The following is an 18,101-nucleotide window of genomic DNA, read 5'->3' as shown; positions in this document are numbered from 1 at the left end:
GTTCAATTCGAAAATCCAGTACATCTCTCGCTGGGACAGTTTTGTAACAAGATCTCCCCCTCTTGTACCTAATTTGACATGCTCAATGCCCCTAAAGGATAGATTCTCTGGGTTAGCATCATGATGTATTTTAAAATGTCTGGATATCGAGTGGCTTTCAACCTTATTTTTTATATTTCTTACATGTTCTTGAATTCTTAATTTGAGATTTCTCTTGGTTTTGCCCACGTACTTTAGGCCACAAGGCCATTCCAATAAATAAATTACTGAACATGCATTACAAGTAATGAAATGTTTCATGTTGAATTGTTTAGAGTTATTAAAATTAAAAAAAAACTTTCTATTGGGATGTAAATATCTGCACATATTGCAATGGCCACATTTACAGGCCCCTAAGCATTTAAGAACTTGTTTAGTGGATGGGATTTGTTGAAGCATACTCTGGGCTAAAATATCTTTAAGGTTCTTAGCTTTCTTGTAAATAATGGTGGGTTTATTGGGTAAAATGTCAGCTAAAATGGGGTCCATTTTGAGTATTCCCCAATGTTTGTTGAGGACACGCCTAATTCTTTTTTCTTCTTCATTAAATTTCCTAATGAAGGGTACCTGATCATCTTTTTTAGGTCGAATCTTATATTCCAGAAGTTCTTTTCTATTCAAATTTTCTGTTTTAGAAATGGCTTCCGTGATCAGTGTTTCTGGATAGCCCCTTTCCTTAAACCTGTCAGCATAGATGTTGAGTTGTGCAAGGCAAATAGTTTCATCACTACAATTACGTTTAATGCGAAGAAACTGAGAGTATGAAGTATTGTCTTTCCAACTTTTTACTTGTCCACTTTTATAATGTAGATAGCTATTAGTGTCCACTGATTTGATATATGTTCTGGTAGTGATTTCATCATTGGATCCCCTCAAAATAATATCTAAAAACTCAATCTCATCTTTCTGTAGGTTAAAGGTGAATTTCAAGTTAAAATCATTAATATTGATGAATGCAATAAATTCACTAAAATCTCTAGCACACCCTTTCCATATGATGATGATATCGTCAATATATCTCTTGTAAAATTGAATAAAATGACTAAAAGGATTATTATTAAAAATATATTCCGATTCCCAGTGTCCCATTAATAAATTGGCGTAGCTAGGCGCAAAAACAGTACCCATCGCCGTGCCACATATTTGTAAGAAAAAATCATCTAAAAACTTAAAATAATTATGTGTTAAAATGAATAAAATCACATCACAAATTAACTGTTGGTGGTTCGCATCAATGGATAAATCCTTCTCTAGGTATTTTTTGCACGCCTCAATTTCTTTGTGGTGTTCAATACTAGTGTACAAAGATTGGACATCTATAGTGGCCCACATGAAACAATCATCCCACCTAATTTCTTGTATCAAATTTTGGAGACTAGTTGTGTCTTAAGATATGAAGGAAGTAATTTCATGTATTTGTTGAGAAAGATATCCACATATTCAAATGCATGTGACGTCAGTGAGTCGATGCCCGCTATAATGGGTCGACCTGGTGGGTTTCTTAGGTTCTTAAGGATTTTGGGCAGGTGGTAAAAATGGGAATAACTGGATTGGACATCATTACATATTGATATTCATCTTTTGTGATAGTTTTTTCGTAAACCTTGCACAAGTAATTCTCTAAAGAGTTCAACAAATTCTTGTGTGGGGTCTTTGGTTAGTGGTGTATGTGATTTAGGATTATCTAAGAGCCGTACAGCCTCTTTAGTATAATCTAGCCTGTTCATAATAACAAGACCACCCCCCCTTATCAGCCTGTTTAAAGACTAAATTTTTATTCTCTTGTAGAGCTTTAAGTGCTTGTTTCTCTTGATGCGTCAGGTTACTCTTTGGAGATATTTCAGCTGGGGTATCTATTAGGTCCTTTTTAGTCAATTTATAAAACATCGATATGTTGCTGCTCTTGGATTCTAGGGGGTAAAATTTGGACACACGTTTAAGGCCTGATTTTGAAGTATTCTCATAATTATGAATAATGGCCGTATCTTTCTTCATGAAATGTCGTTTAAGTGTTAATTTTCTGACGAACTTGTTTAAATCGATAAACATCTGGAATCTGTAATTTTTCTGTGTAGGTGCAAAGGTTAATCCTTTGCTAAGAAGAGAGGTTTCTGCCTGGGATAGGGGATAATCTGAAATATTGAAGATGCCTAGTGTAGAGGGATCTTTTAAGGTCTGTAAGGGTTTCTTCTTTTTGGTTCCCTTTCTACAGCCTGCTCTTCTTTCCCTATGTGTCTTCTTTTGAGAGGGGACGCTAATCTGAACTGTTACCTGAACGTGGCTTTCTTTTGAGGTCGCTGATGGTAAGGTGTGGGGGTAGGGGACAAAAACCATTGTCACTAGTAGATTCCAATCTGTCTAGTGTACTATATCTATTTCTTAGAGGGAGTTCCTGTTTTGCTACAGGGCTAGCCCTAGCCCTTTGTGCATAGGTCTTCGGTGGGACTCTATTCCATTTGTTCCTAGATGGCTGGAATTGGGTATCCCTGGGGCGGTTCCAATTTTTAATTTTATTTGTTTCGTAATCCACTTTATCTCTTAGAAATTTTTTTCTCTTTGATTTTGATTACCTCTTCCTCAGCCTTCTCAATTTTCTTAATAAGTACTACCTCGTTAACTTTAAACTCTTCCTTCTCTTGTTGTGGAAGTATATGCACTTCTTCTAGCTTTGATCAGTTGCTCTACTATTTCTAAATGGGTTTTTTTGTGTGATCAATTTCATTAGATTTAGAGAGCATTCATGGAGAATACTATCCCATTTCTCCATGAAAGCTGGGTTGTCCTGACCAAAGCTAGGGACTTTATTGAGCCGGAGGCTTCTTGGGATTCTATTAACTTTGATGGAATACTCAAGGCCTTTGATATCCCACCAAATTTTAGTTTCCTTAATGAGTACTTTCTAAGTCCCAAAAGAATATATCAATATTCTCATCAATTTCAGGTATAGCCTGAGTATTTTCCTCATTAAAAATGTTTTCACAAAGGTCTTATCTTTTTGAACATAAGCCATGTGCACGAAACATGATATTCATATGTATGACACCTGCTCTTTAACGTCACATTCAGGAGAATACACTGTGCGCGATCCAAGAACTACTTATCTTATATATAATATATATATTAGCAATATTCAAAATTGGTTATCATGACCTCTTTCAGGCTTTATGCTTTTGGCTCACTTAGGTTGTGTTTGGCGCCCATGTGTTGCTAACCTGTTTGCTGCAGGTACATTGCTAGATCCTGACATTCTAAAGCACGGTGCCCGGTTTTGTTTTTGGAAATTAATTATATTTTTGTTTTTTTACCTAGGGGAGAATATGGACTGAGGGAATACACAGAAGCAAAAACAGTGACCATAAAGATCACACAAAAGAATTCCTAAGAAGCAAAATGCCAGCTGAAAAAGAGAAGAAAAATCTCCAGATCACTATTGTTTGCTAGGAAGTACTGAAATGTTAGCATGTCTTAACACTTCTGTTATTGACTGTAATGAAGATTAAGACGAGCTTGGATTGAGCTTTCTCTAGGAAAGCTGGTTTGCAGCCATCGTCTGTAATATGTGTCCAGACCACTACTCAGGAATAGAATTAATCAATAGAATATAATCAGTTTCTGGAGCTACAATCCAGAAATAGTCAGTCATTGGTCTTCAATACACTCTACAAAATCTTAGACATGATTTCATTGCTACCGTAGTATATTTACAGTAGGTATTCATTGTATTATGGTTCATAAGTGTGTAGCATAGAGCAGAATATGTATGTTTTTGCCTTGTATTGGAAGTAGGTCTTGCGTCTCTTGGACAAGCTGGCTTTTACGCTGTAAGCATGGACAGATATGGCTTGTTTTAAAACCAGAAATCTCCCAGACTTAACTAGTACATTTTTATTTCCATTTAATTTAATCAAACAGTTTTGCTATGCTTATTGCCTAAAATGAACTTCAAGCCAGATAATTTATCCTATTTATAACAAGCGCTCATAATTTCTTGTAATCTAGCCAATGTTTTTAAATGGGATTTTAATTGTAAGGTTTTTATTACAAATCACGGCCCTTAAAATGTTTGAGTGGGAGGGAGGGAGAGGGCTTTCTCTAGTAGTTCCTGTTCTTGATTACTATGAATGCTGTAAATTTAGCCTCAGCATTCTAAATGATATATTAAAGCTTCCATTACTGGCTTTATTGCTCAATAAAACAGACACTAGATAAATCAAGCAGATGCTTCATTTTTTTGGACATTTCAAATGTTTATATGAAATTGACTAATAAAACCTGGAAGAGTTCTGCTTTCAAGTGGATCCATTTTATAGCATTGTAGCAGACCCTTAAAATAAAATATGCGTTAGAATTTGTAGATATTGTACTAGTTTGGAATGTCTTTTAATTGACACTTTAGAGGTTTTTTTTATTTTTTTTATTTAGCTTTGTACATATATTTTATTTGTATTTTTTTGTGTGGGAAAAAGTTCTCATTTTTACTTTTTCTGTAATGGATCTCGAGCTAATCTCTGTTGCACATGTACTGGTATAGCTTTTTCATACTGTACTGTGAAAACTATCTCTATCCACCATTGGCATATCATGCCATGTTGTGTGCCCCATTGCCATGACATGTCATCTTTTCTGTTTCTCAAACAATTTTTTTCTTTTTTTTTAGCCTATACAAAAAAGGAAAATCCCTGTGGTGTACATATCCCAAGGGACCAATAAAAGTAAAGTACAACTTGTCTTATATGAAGGAGATAAAAGTTTGCTAATACTGTATACATTTAAGCAGGAGTGGAACTAAAGTACATGAGGCTCCTGTGGCTGAGAATTATGCCTGTGTATATCAGAATAACCCCTGCCTCTGACAGGATTTGAGGCATTTGACATATTTACATTTGTTATGTAGTAGAGTGTCTACTATTCTGTCATCATCATTTTCACAATGAAGAGGCTCGTTGCCAATAATCCTGTTGAAGGACACTGCAAAATCATCAGATTACAACTTGTATTTTAAATATGTATTTGTGAAAGCTCTTTTTTAGCGCTATCCTATAAACTAGTGTTTTAGTGTTCTTTTAATCAATATTGACTGATCATGTTCTATTAGGTGATTAATAGACTGTGCACCGTAATTGAATATTACTCAAAGTTTAAGTTAAAGCATTATTTTGAAGACAACTAGTGTGTCTCAAACTTTACATGTAATTTATAATATTATACTGTGGAATCACTCTTGATTTTGCCATTTAAGAAAAAAAATTACATTGTTTTGGTCCTTGTGGTTCTTCTTCTTTTTTTTTTTTCCCACCCAAAAAATGGGCCCCTATCTCATCCCCATCATATACTCATCTGGGTTTATTGTGCCCTAAACATTATTTGCAATTTTGTATGGAAACTAATTACTTTTAGTTTTTAATAAATAATTGAAAAATAAATGTTTGACCATGCCCGTAGATATTTATAAAAGGTTTGTTTTAATGTATGGAAATGTGGCAAAAAAATTAATAAATGATAGCCGCAAAAGGGTTTAATGGCTTGTTAAAATGATAATGTATACCACTCTTGTGTGTGGCTTTAGACTAAAATGACCACCTGCATGTTTGTTTTCTCACTCATGTATATACAGTTGTTAAAATGTAAAGGATATGAATATTTTCTATTTTTTTTTCCATTAAAATTCCAGATAAACTACTTTTTTCCTTTTGCATTTTTATTCTTTTGATGATAAAGGCTTTGTCCAAGAAAATTTTAGGGGAAGGAAGGAGAGCTCATCTTATAAGGGTAACAGTCGGAGACCATGCCAAAAGAATGCTAACTGCATTTGGTGAGAGATAAAGTACCAACCAATCGGCTCCTTACTGTCACTTTGCAGGCTGTGTTTGAAAAATGTCAGGAGCTGATTGGTTGGTACTTATATCTCTAAAAGGCTTAGTACATAGATCCCTTTGGATTAAATGACCTGGTACACCCCTCATAGACCATCACAAATGTACTACTGCTCATATGTGGGGTGTTAATTGACAGTTTCAGGTTCATGAGACCCATTTAATTTTTTTTTTAAATTGTGCTGGAAGGCATTTACATTTGCAAAGCTAGATGCCCACACTGCTGCAGGTTATGGAGATCTAGTAGATCTTGCCAATGGAGAAAAAGGCTGGTTCTAGTTTGCAGGAAGCCTTCCTAGTAGTTCACCATATGTGTACATACAAATAACTAGAGAAAAATGGTGTGGCCCTTGCCAATACAAGTTCTACCAATTTTTATTGTGGGGTGAAATGTCTAAAAATGAGAACCTCAACTTAGCAAGAACAAATTGTGACCTAAACCAGAGTTTACCAGACTCTGCCACTACAGTCCAGATTTTAAAAAGCATTAGTCCAGATGGTTAACTCACTGAGGTACTAATTAAGTCACCTGTGCTCATGCATGGATATCGGAAAAACCTGGAATGTAATGGTGGCGTTTGGGAACCTCTGACCTAAGCTAATGTAGTATTGTTGGTGTTTAGAGACCTCAGAGACTTGACTCTTCATTCAGTACACTTGTTGGATGGCCTAATCCCACAGGGCAAAGCCAATCACCAGCCACATATGTTTCACTGTAAGTCCCTGGTAACCAAGCATTTTAAGTTGCTATGTTTTCCCACAGAAATGTATGGTGGTCAGAAGCTCCAGGGTAATGGTTACCGTGTGTGTGTGACTATAACAGAGCATTTGTCTGAGCTGACATGAATTCTGCCCAGTGCTGGGGAAGAAGACTACCTTTTTTTTTTCAGGGAAAGTAACATGGTGGTTCCTACAGGGATATTTACAAGTTGCACTCTGGGGGAAATGGAGGAGTAATGGGGAAAAACACATTTTAGTCCATACCATTATACTGCATAGATGTTGTTTTGCATATTTTCTAAATCTCTCACCTGCAGTGTGTCCTTTATATTTATTTATTTTTGCGCAGAGAAGAAAATAGAACAATAATGGCAATTTGGTCCAGGAGTCAGAGGGAATGTCTGTCAGGTGGTTAGAGTCGTGTGGGGGGAAAAAAGGCAGGAAGTGGGCGATGACTTGAGCACTGGTACGAAAACTCGCAAGAAATCAAAGATCGATAATGTCTATGGTGGAAATACTCCATGAAAGTAATTCTTATGTATAGATAGATACCCTTAGTCCGACTCCAACTCCAATCACAGAGGTGCTCCCATGAGAGTAAAAACGAGCAAGTAGGATTGTAGAAAAAGACAGTACTTCTCTTGTTGGGGCACTTTTTCCACCAAATAGAAATTAGTATATTCTGGGCCGAGGTAATTGTGTATTATTTCAGCACGACTATGACCCAGAATTATGATCACTGACCTCTCAATATTACAATGATATATTATACTAGTTCCTGCATTTTTATCTGTATGTTGTCTTTTGTGTTATTTGTGAGATGTCTCTCAATTGTAATTTATTAATGAAGGTTTAGTTTTATGTTTAACATACCAATTTATATTTGGTGGAAAAGTGCCCCAACAAGGAGAGTACTATCTCTTTTTCTACAGTCCTAGGAGAGTCACAAGCTAATGTTATGGCACTACTTAAAGCTGCTAATCTGATCTGCCAAACATCACCTGGTATCAAATCTATTTACTCACCTCCTAGTAGTAAACTACTGGTTCCAGAATAGCTGATGAAGTATGTAGCTAGTATTGGCAGACCTTATAGATGGTATAGGTGGCAGTGGTGTGTGATGGGTGCTGCAATCTTTTACATGCTCCTGCTGAATGGCTAAAATGTCCAGACATTTTTCGGGCCACAGAGAGCATCTCCTGCACGGCCCTGTCATTTTTAAAATATTGGCACCACCAAGTTGATTACGTGAGAAAAACGTAGGATTTGTTGGAATTCACCCAGCTGTAATGCTCTCACAATACTGGTGGTGTCAGAAATCACAAATCCTGAGGAGAGTCTAAGCGGGGTAAGCCATTTTGCAATGACTTCCTTGAGTTTTTCTAAAAGTTTGTCAGCAGTATGCCGCTGAAGGCAATGCACCCACCCAGTGGGCTGTAAGTCATGTAATCTTGCGTTTGCTCTGTTCCGCTTGTCCACATACTGTATCTGTGGTTAAGTGGACAATGGGTACAATAACATTTTGGAGGACACTAAGTTTTTTTAACATCCTCGATTAATTGTCTAAAACAGACTGCATATTGGCGGATATTGGGCGCACATCTAATACCAGCATAGTTGTTATGGCGTCAGTGATCTGCTGTGTAACTGGGTGACTGCTGTCATACTTGCTCCCCCTTGCAAAGGTTTATCAGTCAATAGTTTTTTTTAAACTAGTACTAGTAGTGTTTCTGGTTCCCTACTGGGATGAACATCCACTTCCAGCAGCAGCAGGCCTAGTGATTAAGGATTCTTATGGGGAAAGGACTGATGTGAATGATTGAAATATTTTTTTTGTAAATGCCTCCCCTACTCCCCTCCCGTCCTCCCTCATAAATGTTGCTTCAGAATCAAAAAATTAAATTCAATTTACTACTAATCAAACCTTCCTTGCCCTGCCTACAACTATATACATACTCCAACTCCCTCAGGCCTCTTGAATAATAAAAACATTTGTTTCCTGATGTGCCATGTTGGAAGTTGAACTGCCACAGCTGCTGCAATCTTTGACATGCAGTTACTGAATGTTGAAAATGTCCTTAACTGTTTATGGCCACAGATAGCATCTCCTGTATGCCCCTTTAGTTTAAAAAAAAATATTCTGAGCCACCAAGTTGATTTTGTGGGCAAAATAAGGGACATATTATTCACCCATGTTCTCCCCTCCTCTCTCATAAATTTGCTTCGGAATCAGAAAATTAAATTCAATTTACTATGAATCAACCCTTCCTTTCCCTGCCTTCAACTACATACATACTTCATCCCCCTCAGGCCTCTTGATTAAAGAAGTTATATGTTTCCTCATGTGCCATGTTGGGTGTTGAACTGCCACGAATTTGTGACACCCACTGCTGCCACTTAGCTTAGTCAGCCAGCTAGGCTGGTGCAAGTTTTGGGCCTAAACTGGATGTAAACTTTGCTGTGAGGTGGTCAAAATTGACTGGCAATGAGTGGAAATTTACATTATTGAGGTTAATAATACTGTAGGTACAAAAAAAGTTAAAATTATGTGATTTTAGCAGTTTTTATAAATTTTTTAAAGAAAATACAGATCCACAACCAAAACGCATGGGAGTTTTTAGCAAAACCAAATCCAGATCCAAAACACGAAGGAGATACAGATCCAAAAACAAAGGCAAAACACAGGGTCGACGCACATCCCTAAATTTAAGATGGAGTTTGGGTCAGAATTTTCTTTTAAAATCCCTTAGAAGTTAAGTTTGGGGTCCAGAGTCAAACAGTCCCTGTTAAAATCCGGATCTAAATGCGAGACAAAACATAATTTTTTATTGTTGTAGTAAAAGCCAAATATACAGTATGAGTGGCAATATGTCACATCTATGATTACAAAAAGGCTGCTGTGAGCATTTAACTGTGTGCATTAATGCACCAAAAAATATAGTTGAAAGCAAAAATATATATATTTTTTTCCAAATCCATGTGGCTATAACAGGGTAATGTTTTGTGGTGATCAGTATCATCATATCTCTGAAAGCAAAAGGCTGCTGTGGACAGGTCACTATGCACATTAAAGCAATGTTTAGTTGTAAGAAAACAAATAATCCTTCTTAAAATCAAGTGTTTACAACAATAGGGTATTGTTGTGTGAGGGACAGCATCTTCACATCTCTGATAGCAATCTCCAAAAATAAAGGTTGCTGTGCAGTTTTACTGTGTGCAACAACCCCTCCCACACACAGACACACTCCCAAAACAATACACATTCTTGTTGTACAGTACAAGTGGCTATATTTGCAGGGTATTGTGTGAGGGGCTGTATCCGATATTTAATAACAAACTGCACAAAATCAGGGTACTGTGGTTCTTTGACTCTGCACAGGACAGGCAAAGGGCCGTAGGTGATCATTACAGAATTTGCTGTAAATGAAGGTCAATAGTATAAATTTTAATTTAGGAATAAAAACGGCTCCAAAATACAGGCTTTAAAATTATTTCACCGAAATCTAAAACCAAACCACATTGGGAAAGCTTTTGTCAAATTGAAAGCACCAAGATTGTTTTATACACAAAACCAAGAATAAAATGAAAACATGAGGTACTACTCTGCACATATATCTACTTATTTATCCAAACTTAGGGCCTGAATCAGCAGCAGATGCAATGCCCACAGTTTTGCAGTTCAAGCGATTGTTTGCTATTGTGCATGTGGTATGCCAACAGCGCTCACACAGCGATTGCATTGCGATTACATTCGTACAGAGGAACCATTCGCACAGTGAGTGACAGGTAGTCAGCATTTTGGGATGGTAATGGGGGTGTGGTTAGAAAAGCACAGGCGTGTCTGACCATTTAAACGCTGTTTCATGGGCGCGCATAATTTAGCTATTGAGATCGCCTTCATAGCATGAGAGCTCTTTGCGTGTCAAGAAAGCTGCAGTGTTTGCGGCTGGTTAGACTTTATATTATTATTATTACATTTTATTTATAGGGCGCCACAAGTGGTCCGCAGCGCCATACATACAGTAAAGGGTACACAGAACATTACATTACAATACAGTAACCAAATGATAAACAGAGCACAAGCAACAATTAGCAACACAATTCTCCATACACAATACAGCTGGGAAGGTGAAGGCTGTCATAGAAGTGCTAGAGAAGAAGGCTGTGAGACAGTGGGGAGGAGGACCCTGCTCCTAGGAGCTTACAATCTAGGGGAGACAGATGGCATGAGTGTGTAGAGAGGGACCTGAGTGTAGGAAATAAGCGAGGTAGAGATGGCTGAGGCAGGAGGGACAGAGACATGGTGACACGGTTATGTGATGGAAGGGTACGCTTTGATGAACAGGTGGGTTTTCAGTGCATGTTTGAAGCTCTGCAAGGTCGGGGAGAGCCTGATCGAGTGAGGAGGCTCATTCTAGTGATGGGGGGCAAAATCTTGGATACGAACATGAGATGAAGTAACCAGGGTGGAGGAGAGGTAACAGTCATTGGCAGACCAGAGTGAGCAGGATGGAGTATGTAAGGAGATGAGGTTGGAGATGTAGGTAGCAGTAGAGTTAGAGAGGGCCTTGTATGCAGTGACGTAACTTCATCCCAGATGCCCGGAGGCAAGATAAATGTTGGTGCCCCCCATCCCCCAAATTAAAATGTACCACCCCCCCAGCACCTATGCCAGCCCAAGCTGCCGCCGCCCCCCTATGCAGTTCCTTTTATACAATGCCCCCAGTAGTGGTCCCCCTATGCAGTGCCCGCCTATGTAGTGCCCCCCAGTAATGGTCCCCTATGCAGTGCCTCCAGTAATGCCCACTGTAGTGCCCCCTGTAATAAGCCCCTTGTAGTGCCCCCAGTAGTAAGCACCCTGTAATGCGCCCCAGTAGTAAGCCTCCTGTAATGCCCCCAGTAGTAAGCCCCCTGTAGTGCCCCCCCCGCGCATAAAAAAAAAAAATACTTACCTTAAACCCCGCTCCAGTGCCTGCTGCCGTCCGTCCCCGGCACCCGCTCCTCGGAACTATGGGAGTGACGTCACTCCCATAGTGCACTGCGAGACCCGGAAGCCGGAGCTCAGGGGTGAGCTCCGTCCTCCGGCTATCGCCGGGGGGGGAGAAGGAGCCGGGTGCCCGCTGGTAACAAAATCAGCAGGCGCCCGGCAAATGGAGGGTGCAGGGGGTGCGACTGCACCCTCCGTAGTTACGCCAATGGTGGTGGAGCGCCGATCAGCGGTGCTCCTTCTCCATGCAGCTCCGCAGCAGTGCCCGGGACAGCCAGGTGACAATGGAGCCAGGTGCCCCCCAGGTGCAAATTACTCCATTGTCTCCGGGAGTTCTGCCACTGCTTGTATGTGACATATATATATATATATATATATATATATATATATATATAGACTTGACTTATATGCTGCGTGACTGCCCGATGTATGTTGATTGTACCGATGGTTACGCTGTTAAACGTTGTCAGACGGATATGTGAAGGCAGCAGCGGATGTCCCTATGCTCGGCTAAGCTTTGGAAGCATTAGTGTCCGCTGCTGTATCAGGCCTGTATTATTATTATTATTATTATTATTATTATTATCCTTTATTTATATGGCGCCACAAGTGTTCCGCGGCACCTTACATAGTACATAGAACTAATAGGTGAACAAGAAACAAGTAACTTACAGTACATTACAGTGCAGGACAAGGACACAACTTATATACATTGCTGAAATAGTGATTAAAGCACTCACAATAAGCAGCAGGGAGTTGGTAGAGACGTGTTAGGTGCCCTTATGGGGAGTAAAGAGTAGAAGAAAATGTAAAGAAGCACATGAGGGAAGAGGTAATGCACAATTTTTTAAATCCCATTTAAAAAAACAGAAACAAACCTAGAAATGTAATCTTAATCAAAAAGCTTTAACGTAGTTTAAAGTGCTTCAAATACCTTAGATTATAGTACTACAATCATTTGTAGGGTCTGAAGCTCGTAATACACACAACTTGGAGAAATGAGAACAAGATGGAAAATATTTATAGACCTAAATGTTAGTGATGGAGGTATTTTTTAAACGTTCGAAAACAAAAGACATTGTAATTGGTAGGAGAATAGCTCAAGCGTAATGTTAGACAAATGATTGAAAGAGTAGTACTAGTACATGTTTAGTACAAAATTCCAGCATATGCAAACCAGACTGGCTCATGTAGCCTTGATCTGATGTCAAAGTATCATGTTTTTATTTCATTTTTTATTTTTTCTCACACTTCTTACCTCTGTCACAGTCACAGAAGACAGAAATGCAATTAGTGTGTGTGCTGATCTTCATGTACTGTATGTGACACTAAGAACAGAGATCTTTTTTTGCCCCAGTAGTACTTGTATAAAAGCCATAGTTTCCATTTAAATTGTTGCTGAAGATCGTATAAACGAGTTTATTAAAAATATATATACTGTATGTATATATATATATATATATATATATACTAGAGATGAGCGGTTCGGATTCTGTGGAATCCGAACCGCTCCGAACATTGGGGATCCGAGTCCACCCGAACCCTGTTCGGGTGTTCACCGCCTGACTCGGATCCCCGTTCGGGGCCGAACGGCGGCCGCCTGATGTCGGATTCTCACTAGAGAATCCGACATCAGGTCTCCTCGCGTGTAGGGCAGAGCGCAGTGATAGCGCTCTGCCCTACACAGACACAGACACACAGCCGCCAGCGGCAGCTGTGTGTTTGTTACAGCAGCCAATGAGAGTCACACAGACTCTCATTGGCTGCTGCACGGAGGGAGCCGGCTGGAGCTCACACATGAGCTCCGTCTTCCGTCTCCCTCCTCAGCGTGTGACAGAGCGGACGGCGCGGGAGCGGGGATACAGGTAAGTTTTATTTTTTTTATTATTTTACTTGTCAAAGGTCCGGGGGCGCTACTGGGGGGGGGGGTCTGCACTACTGGGGGGGTCTGCTACTGGGGGGGGCTATACTACTGGGGGGGCCATACTACAGAGGGGCCTGCTACTGGGGGGGGCTATACTACTGGGGGGGGTCTGCACTACTGGGGGGGGTCTGCTACTTGGGGGGGGCAATACTACTGGGGGGGCCATACTACAGAGGGGCCTGCTACTGGGGGGGGCTATACTACTGGGGGGGGGTCTGCTACTGGGGGGGCCATACTACTGGGGGGGATCTGCACTATTGGGGGGCCATACTACAGAGGGGCCTGCTACTGGGGGGGGGCTATACTACTGGGGGGGTCTGCACTACTGGGGGGGTCTGCTACTAGGCGGGGCTATACTACTGGGGGGGCTATACTACAGAGGGGCCTGCTACTGGGGGGGGCTATACTACTGGGGGGGTCTGCTACTGGGGGGGCCATACTACTGAGGGGCCTGCTACTGGGGGGGCTTACTACTACTGGGGGGGCTGCTACTGGGGCAGCCTACTACAGGGGGGGCCATACTACAGGGGGGGCCCATACTACAGGGGGGCTACTACTGGGGCAGCCTACTACTGGGGGGGCCTGCTACTGGGGCAGCCTACTACTGGGGGAGCCATACTACTGGGGGGGCATACTACTGGGTGGCATGCTAATGGGGGGCATACTACTGGGGGGGGCTGCTAATGGGGGGCATACTACTGGGGGGGGGCTGCTAATGGGGGGCATACTACTGGGGGGCATTCTACTGGGGGCACTGCATAGTGGACCCTACTACTAAGGGGACTGCATAGGGGGCACCACTGCTGGGGGACATTGTGTAAGGGACACCGCTACTGTGGGCATTGTGTAAAAGGGTCACTACTGTGGGCATTGTGTAAAAGGGGCACTACTGTGTGTCGTAACATAAATAAGAGACACTACTTTATGGTGTAATGTGAATCAGGCCCTATGTGCGGTGTAATGCTAATAAGATTGTGCACTGTGACTCCTAGGGCCGTAGCCCACTTTGTAAACAAGTACTGTGACTCTGCTGGCCGTACCCCACTGGGTGTGTGCACTACTTTTCATTTCTGCCACTGCTGTGTGGCAATGTGTCATAGATGTGCTTTATACTGTGGTGTCGTTGTGCCGCTGCTTTGTCGCTTAGTAACCAGTCAGCTCACTGCAACCTTTGGCCAATAATGTTGAAAACAATATTATAAGCTGTGATATGGTCTAAATTGACTGGAAATTAATGTTATTGAGGTTAATAATACTCTAGGAAGAAAAAAAAGACCAATTTATGTGATTTTAGCTTTTTTTGTAAATTTTTGTAAAAAAATCCAAATCCAAATCCAAATCCAAATCCAAAGCCAGTCACCGCAGTTTGGCAAATCCAAATCCAAATCCAAAGCCGGACGACGAATTAGAACCAAATCCAAATCCAAATCCGGCAAAAATGGTCCGGCGCACATCCCTAATATATACACACGTGAATGGATGTGCCTCTAAAAGCAGTTTCCAGCTCAAGATATTGAGTATATAATAATAAATATCTTAGTTGTATTGTGAACTGTTGCCAGGAAATTAGTGATGGCATAAAGTGTATTCAGCACTTTGTTGAAATGTTTTTTTAACCTTAAAGGAAAACCACTTGAATGGCATATTTTCTTTCCATGTCACACGTATATATGACCTTTTCCTATTTTCAAGGTGATTGAGGTTCTGTCTGTGTACTTTGTTTCAGTCCTTTTACATTGCTTTGGTCTATAATTTATTGGGGATGGGTAATTTGTGTTTTGGCTAAATGACACTGAACTATAAAACAAATGACAGAGTATGTTCATGTTTTAATTCCTTCATAGTGTATATTAAATGATTAAATTGAGTTCAAACCCATGCAATGGTTGCCCGTTATACTGTATATATAATGTTTTAGTTTAGCATTTCTTTGTTTGTTCTCTTTGTGATTTACTATTTACTATTTATTTTGTATATATGTCCATTGGCAGCACTGTAACTGGGTGTTACAGCGCACTGTGCCAACCAGTGCCCAGAAGAACAGCAGTTTCCGGAGCACCCTCAGGATATCCTGGTGTGCTGTATAGGTTGCGGTGTCCATGTCTGGAACGTCCAGAGGGTATCATTCCAGGCACCCTGCTGGCCAGATGCAGGGACTATAGGGCAGCGACGGTGCCACCATGCAACAGCGCCGCTCGCACACCCCTTTGGTACATAAATGAGTACACATATTTATGTATTTAACACAAAAAAGGAGTTGTAGTGTCCTCCAGGCTCCACCCGCCCCTCCTCCGGCCCACCTATCTTATCTCTCTGACCTACCTCCCATCTCCTCCGAGCCTGTCTGTGTCTTCCTCCCAGATCCACATCCCTTTCCTCCCTGCACTCCGAGCCTGCGCTGTACCGCATATTTGAAGGGTGATAATTGATCATGGAACCGTGGCTCCCCCTCCCTTTGCCACTCGGGCTACGTGCCTCGTCTGCCCCCTACAGCTGTATCCCTGGGTGCCACCACTAGAACTAGGTCGTCGTAGGCAAGTACCTAGGTAACCTATGCTCAGGGGAGGCTCTGTACACCTATGTTACGCTGATCAGTCATGAATGCATAGCTGAGGGGTTTTGCCTCCCTTGCAGTTGTGCATAAAGGGCTTATACTCATGGTACTTCATAATTGTAATATGCTGGTGCTATGCTGATAAATTGTAAATTTCCCTTGTGGTACTGTATATTCAATGTGGCTCAACTGCACTGCAGATAGGATATATTTAAAACAATGAGAATTGTGCTCTCAGTATTCACCATGCATTCAGATTGTATGCATTGTTCTATTGTTGTACATCAATACACAGAATCAGTATGTAATACCAGCGGCTGTTCAAATCCCGACACAAGAAGCCCGACAGCAGGAGATCTCAACACCGGCTGGTAAGTAGTACTTTAACCCTCCCCTTCCCTCCCCTCTCCCCACTAACCCTAACGTAATGCATGCAATTGCATGGCAACCGCAGCACTATACCAAGACGCCCATCACTGTATAAAGCATGCCCACTTCCCATGACATGTATCCGCAAGTCAGCGAAAACATCGGTACCGTCGAGTAATATCAGAACCATCCGCACAGTTGTGGCGACCCTACCGCAGAAACTGCTAAACTTCCTGTAGCCATCTAGACCTCTGCCAGCGTATGCTATCGCAGGGACTTAATTATGCACGCCCCTGCCATGGCGTTTATATGCCCAGGCATGCCTGTGTTTCTCTGACCACCCCCTGTATTCACCCTCAAATGGTCACTTCCTGTCAATCACTGTGTGAAGGCTCTGTGTGCTCACTGCGATTGCTTTCCGATCGCTGTTGGCGGTTCGCGCACTCGCACTGCATCTTATATGCATGAGCAGATTGCAAACATCAGCTGGCTGCGTGCGAATGCAGCCTTGCATAGGTTTATATCTATTCACTATTTTATTCTGATGCTTGTTAGCTTGCTAATACTGAATCTTTTTGATGACCACAACTCTGCCAATCACAAATCTTACAGGTAAAAAATGTTCAGATGTTTAAATCAAACGGGCCTGATTCAGAGATGGACAGAATTGCAGAGCCGCACACAGGCGGCTGTGCAATTCCGTCAATGGAGAATGCTAATGCAGCAGGAGCTGTGTGTGGGAAACAAACATCACCTTGCTGTATCTGTGATCCCAGTGCTGCGACTGAATCACCATCGCAACCATTGCTGAAGCTTACCACAGACTGACCGGGTCCTGGTCACGTGCAAGACCAGGAAATCTGCATCCCTGACCTTGTCCCTCCCAAAAAACATGGGCCAGCCATACCCCCGCTCCACCCCCAAAATGGCACTCCAGTCAGAGGCTATTAGGTAAACAAAATTGTAACACTAATCATTAAAGTGTTATGAACCGACGCACTGGCTGCGACAGCGCACATGGCCCCGCTGCCGTTACTAGTTGACCAGGACACTGTCTCCTGGTCCCGGTTCTTGCCGAGACACTTTTTCCCCGCTGTCTCCCCTTACAGCCTGGCAGCTGCAGCGTGTTATGCAAATTAGGGGTCTTGTTTCAGCGGACAAGGTGATTGTATGCCTGCTAAGGTAAAAGTTATAGGGGTCTATTTACTAAACAGCGTTAGGAGACATGCTGTGTTTGAAAAATGACAGTTGGGAGCTGCTTGGCTGGTACCTTATCACTTTCTTATCACTTTTCTCCTAACACTGCTGCTTAGTAAATAGACCCCATGAACAGTTATAGTGTCTTTGTCCTGCATTGATCCTGACCTGCAGTGCTCCTGCCTTTGCTGATCCTTTTTATTTCATGGTTCCAGCCTGTGTTGTGTCTACCAGAGTGGTGGTTCCAGTGGCGTTTCAAGAGAGGAGGGGGCCTGTGTGCAGTCTCTGTCCGGGGCTCCCTCCTCTTTCATTAAGCGGCCGGCTGCACACTGAACGCAGCACCGCATTGGTAAACTCTGGGCACTAGAGTGTGCCTAGAGTCTACAGTGCATGTGCAGGTCACTGGGAAAATAGCACAGCAGCCATTTTCCCAGTGTT

At 41.6% G+C, this 18,101-nt stretch overlaps 1 protein-coding gene across 1 annotated transcript in view; it reads left to right on the top strand.

The window, feature by feature from the left end:
* ALDH1A2 (aldehyde dehydrogenase 1 family member A2) overlaps nt 1–5,718 on the top strand; it is a 52,549-nt gene extending 46,831 nt beyond the window's left edge. The window contains exon 13 of the mRNA XM_088443117.1: nt 3,349–5,718. Within this exon, the coding sequence (XP_088299243.1) occupies nt 3,349–3,421 (73 nt within the window). The 3' untranslated portion in view covers nt 3,422–5,718. The remainder of the gene's footprint in view (nt 1–3,348) is intronic.
* The last annotated feature ends 12,383 nt before the right edge of the window (nt 5,719–18,101 follow it).

This window comes from Taudactylus pleione, unplaced genomic scaffold (genome assembly GCF_031769625.1).
Source record: "Taudactylus pleione unplaced genomic scaffold, aTauple2 ptg000019l, whole genome shotgun sequence".
Taxonomy (NCBI): Eukaryota; Metazoa; Chordata; class Amphibia; order Anura; family Myobatrachidae; genus Taudactylus; species Taudactylus pleione.
The sequence above is the reverse complement of the archived record's forward strand: the minus strand, read 5'-3'. Positions and strand labels throughout refer to the sequence as shown.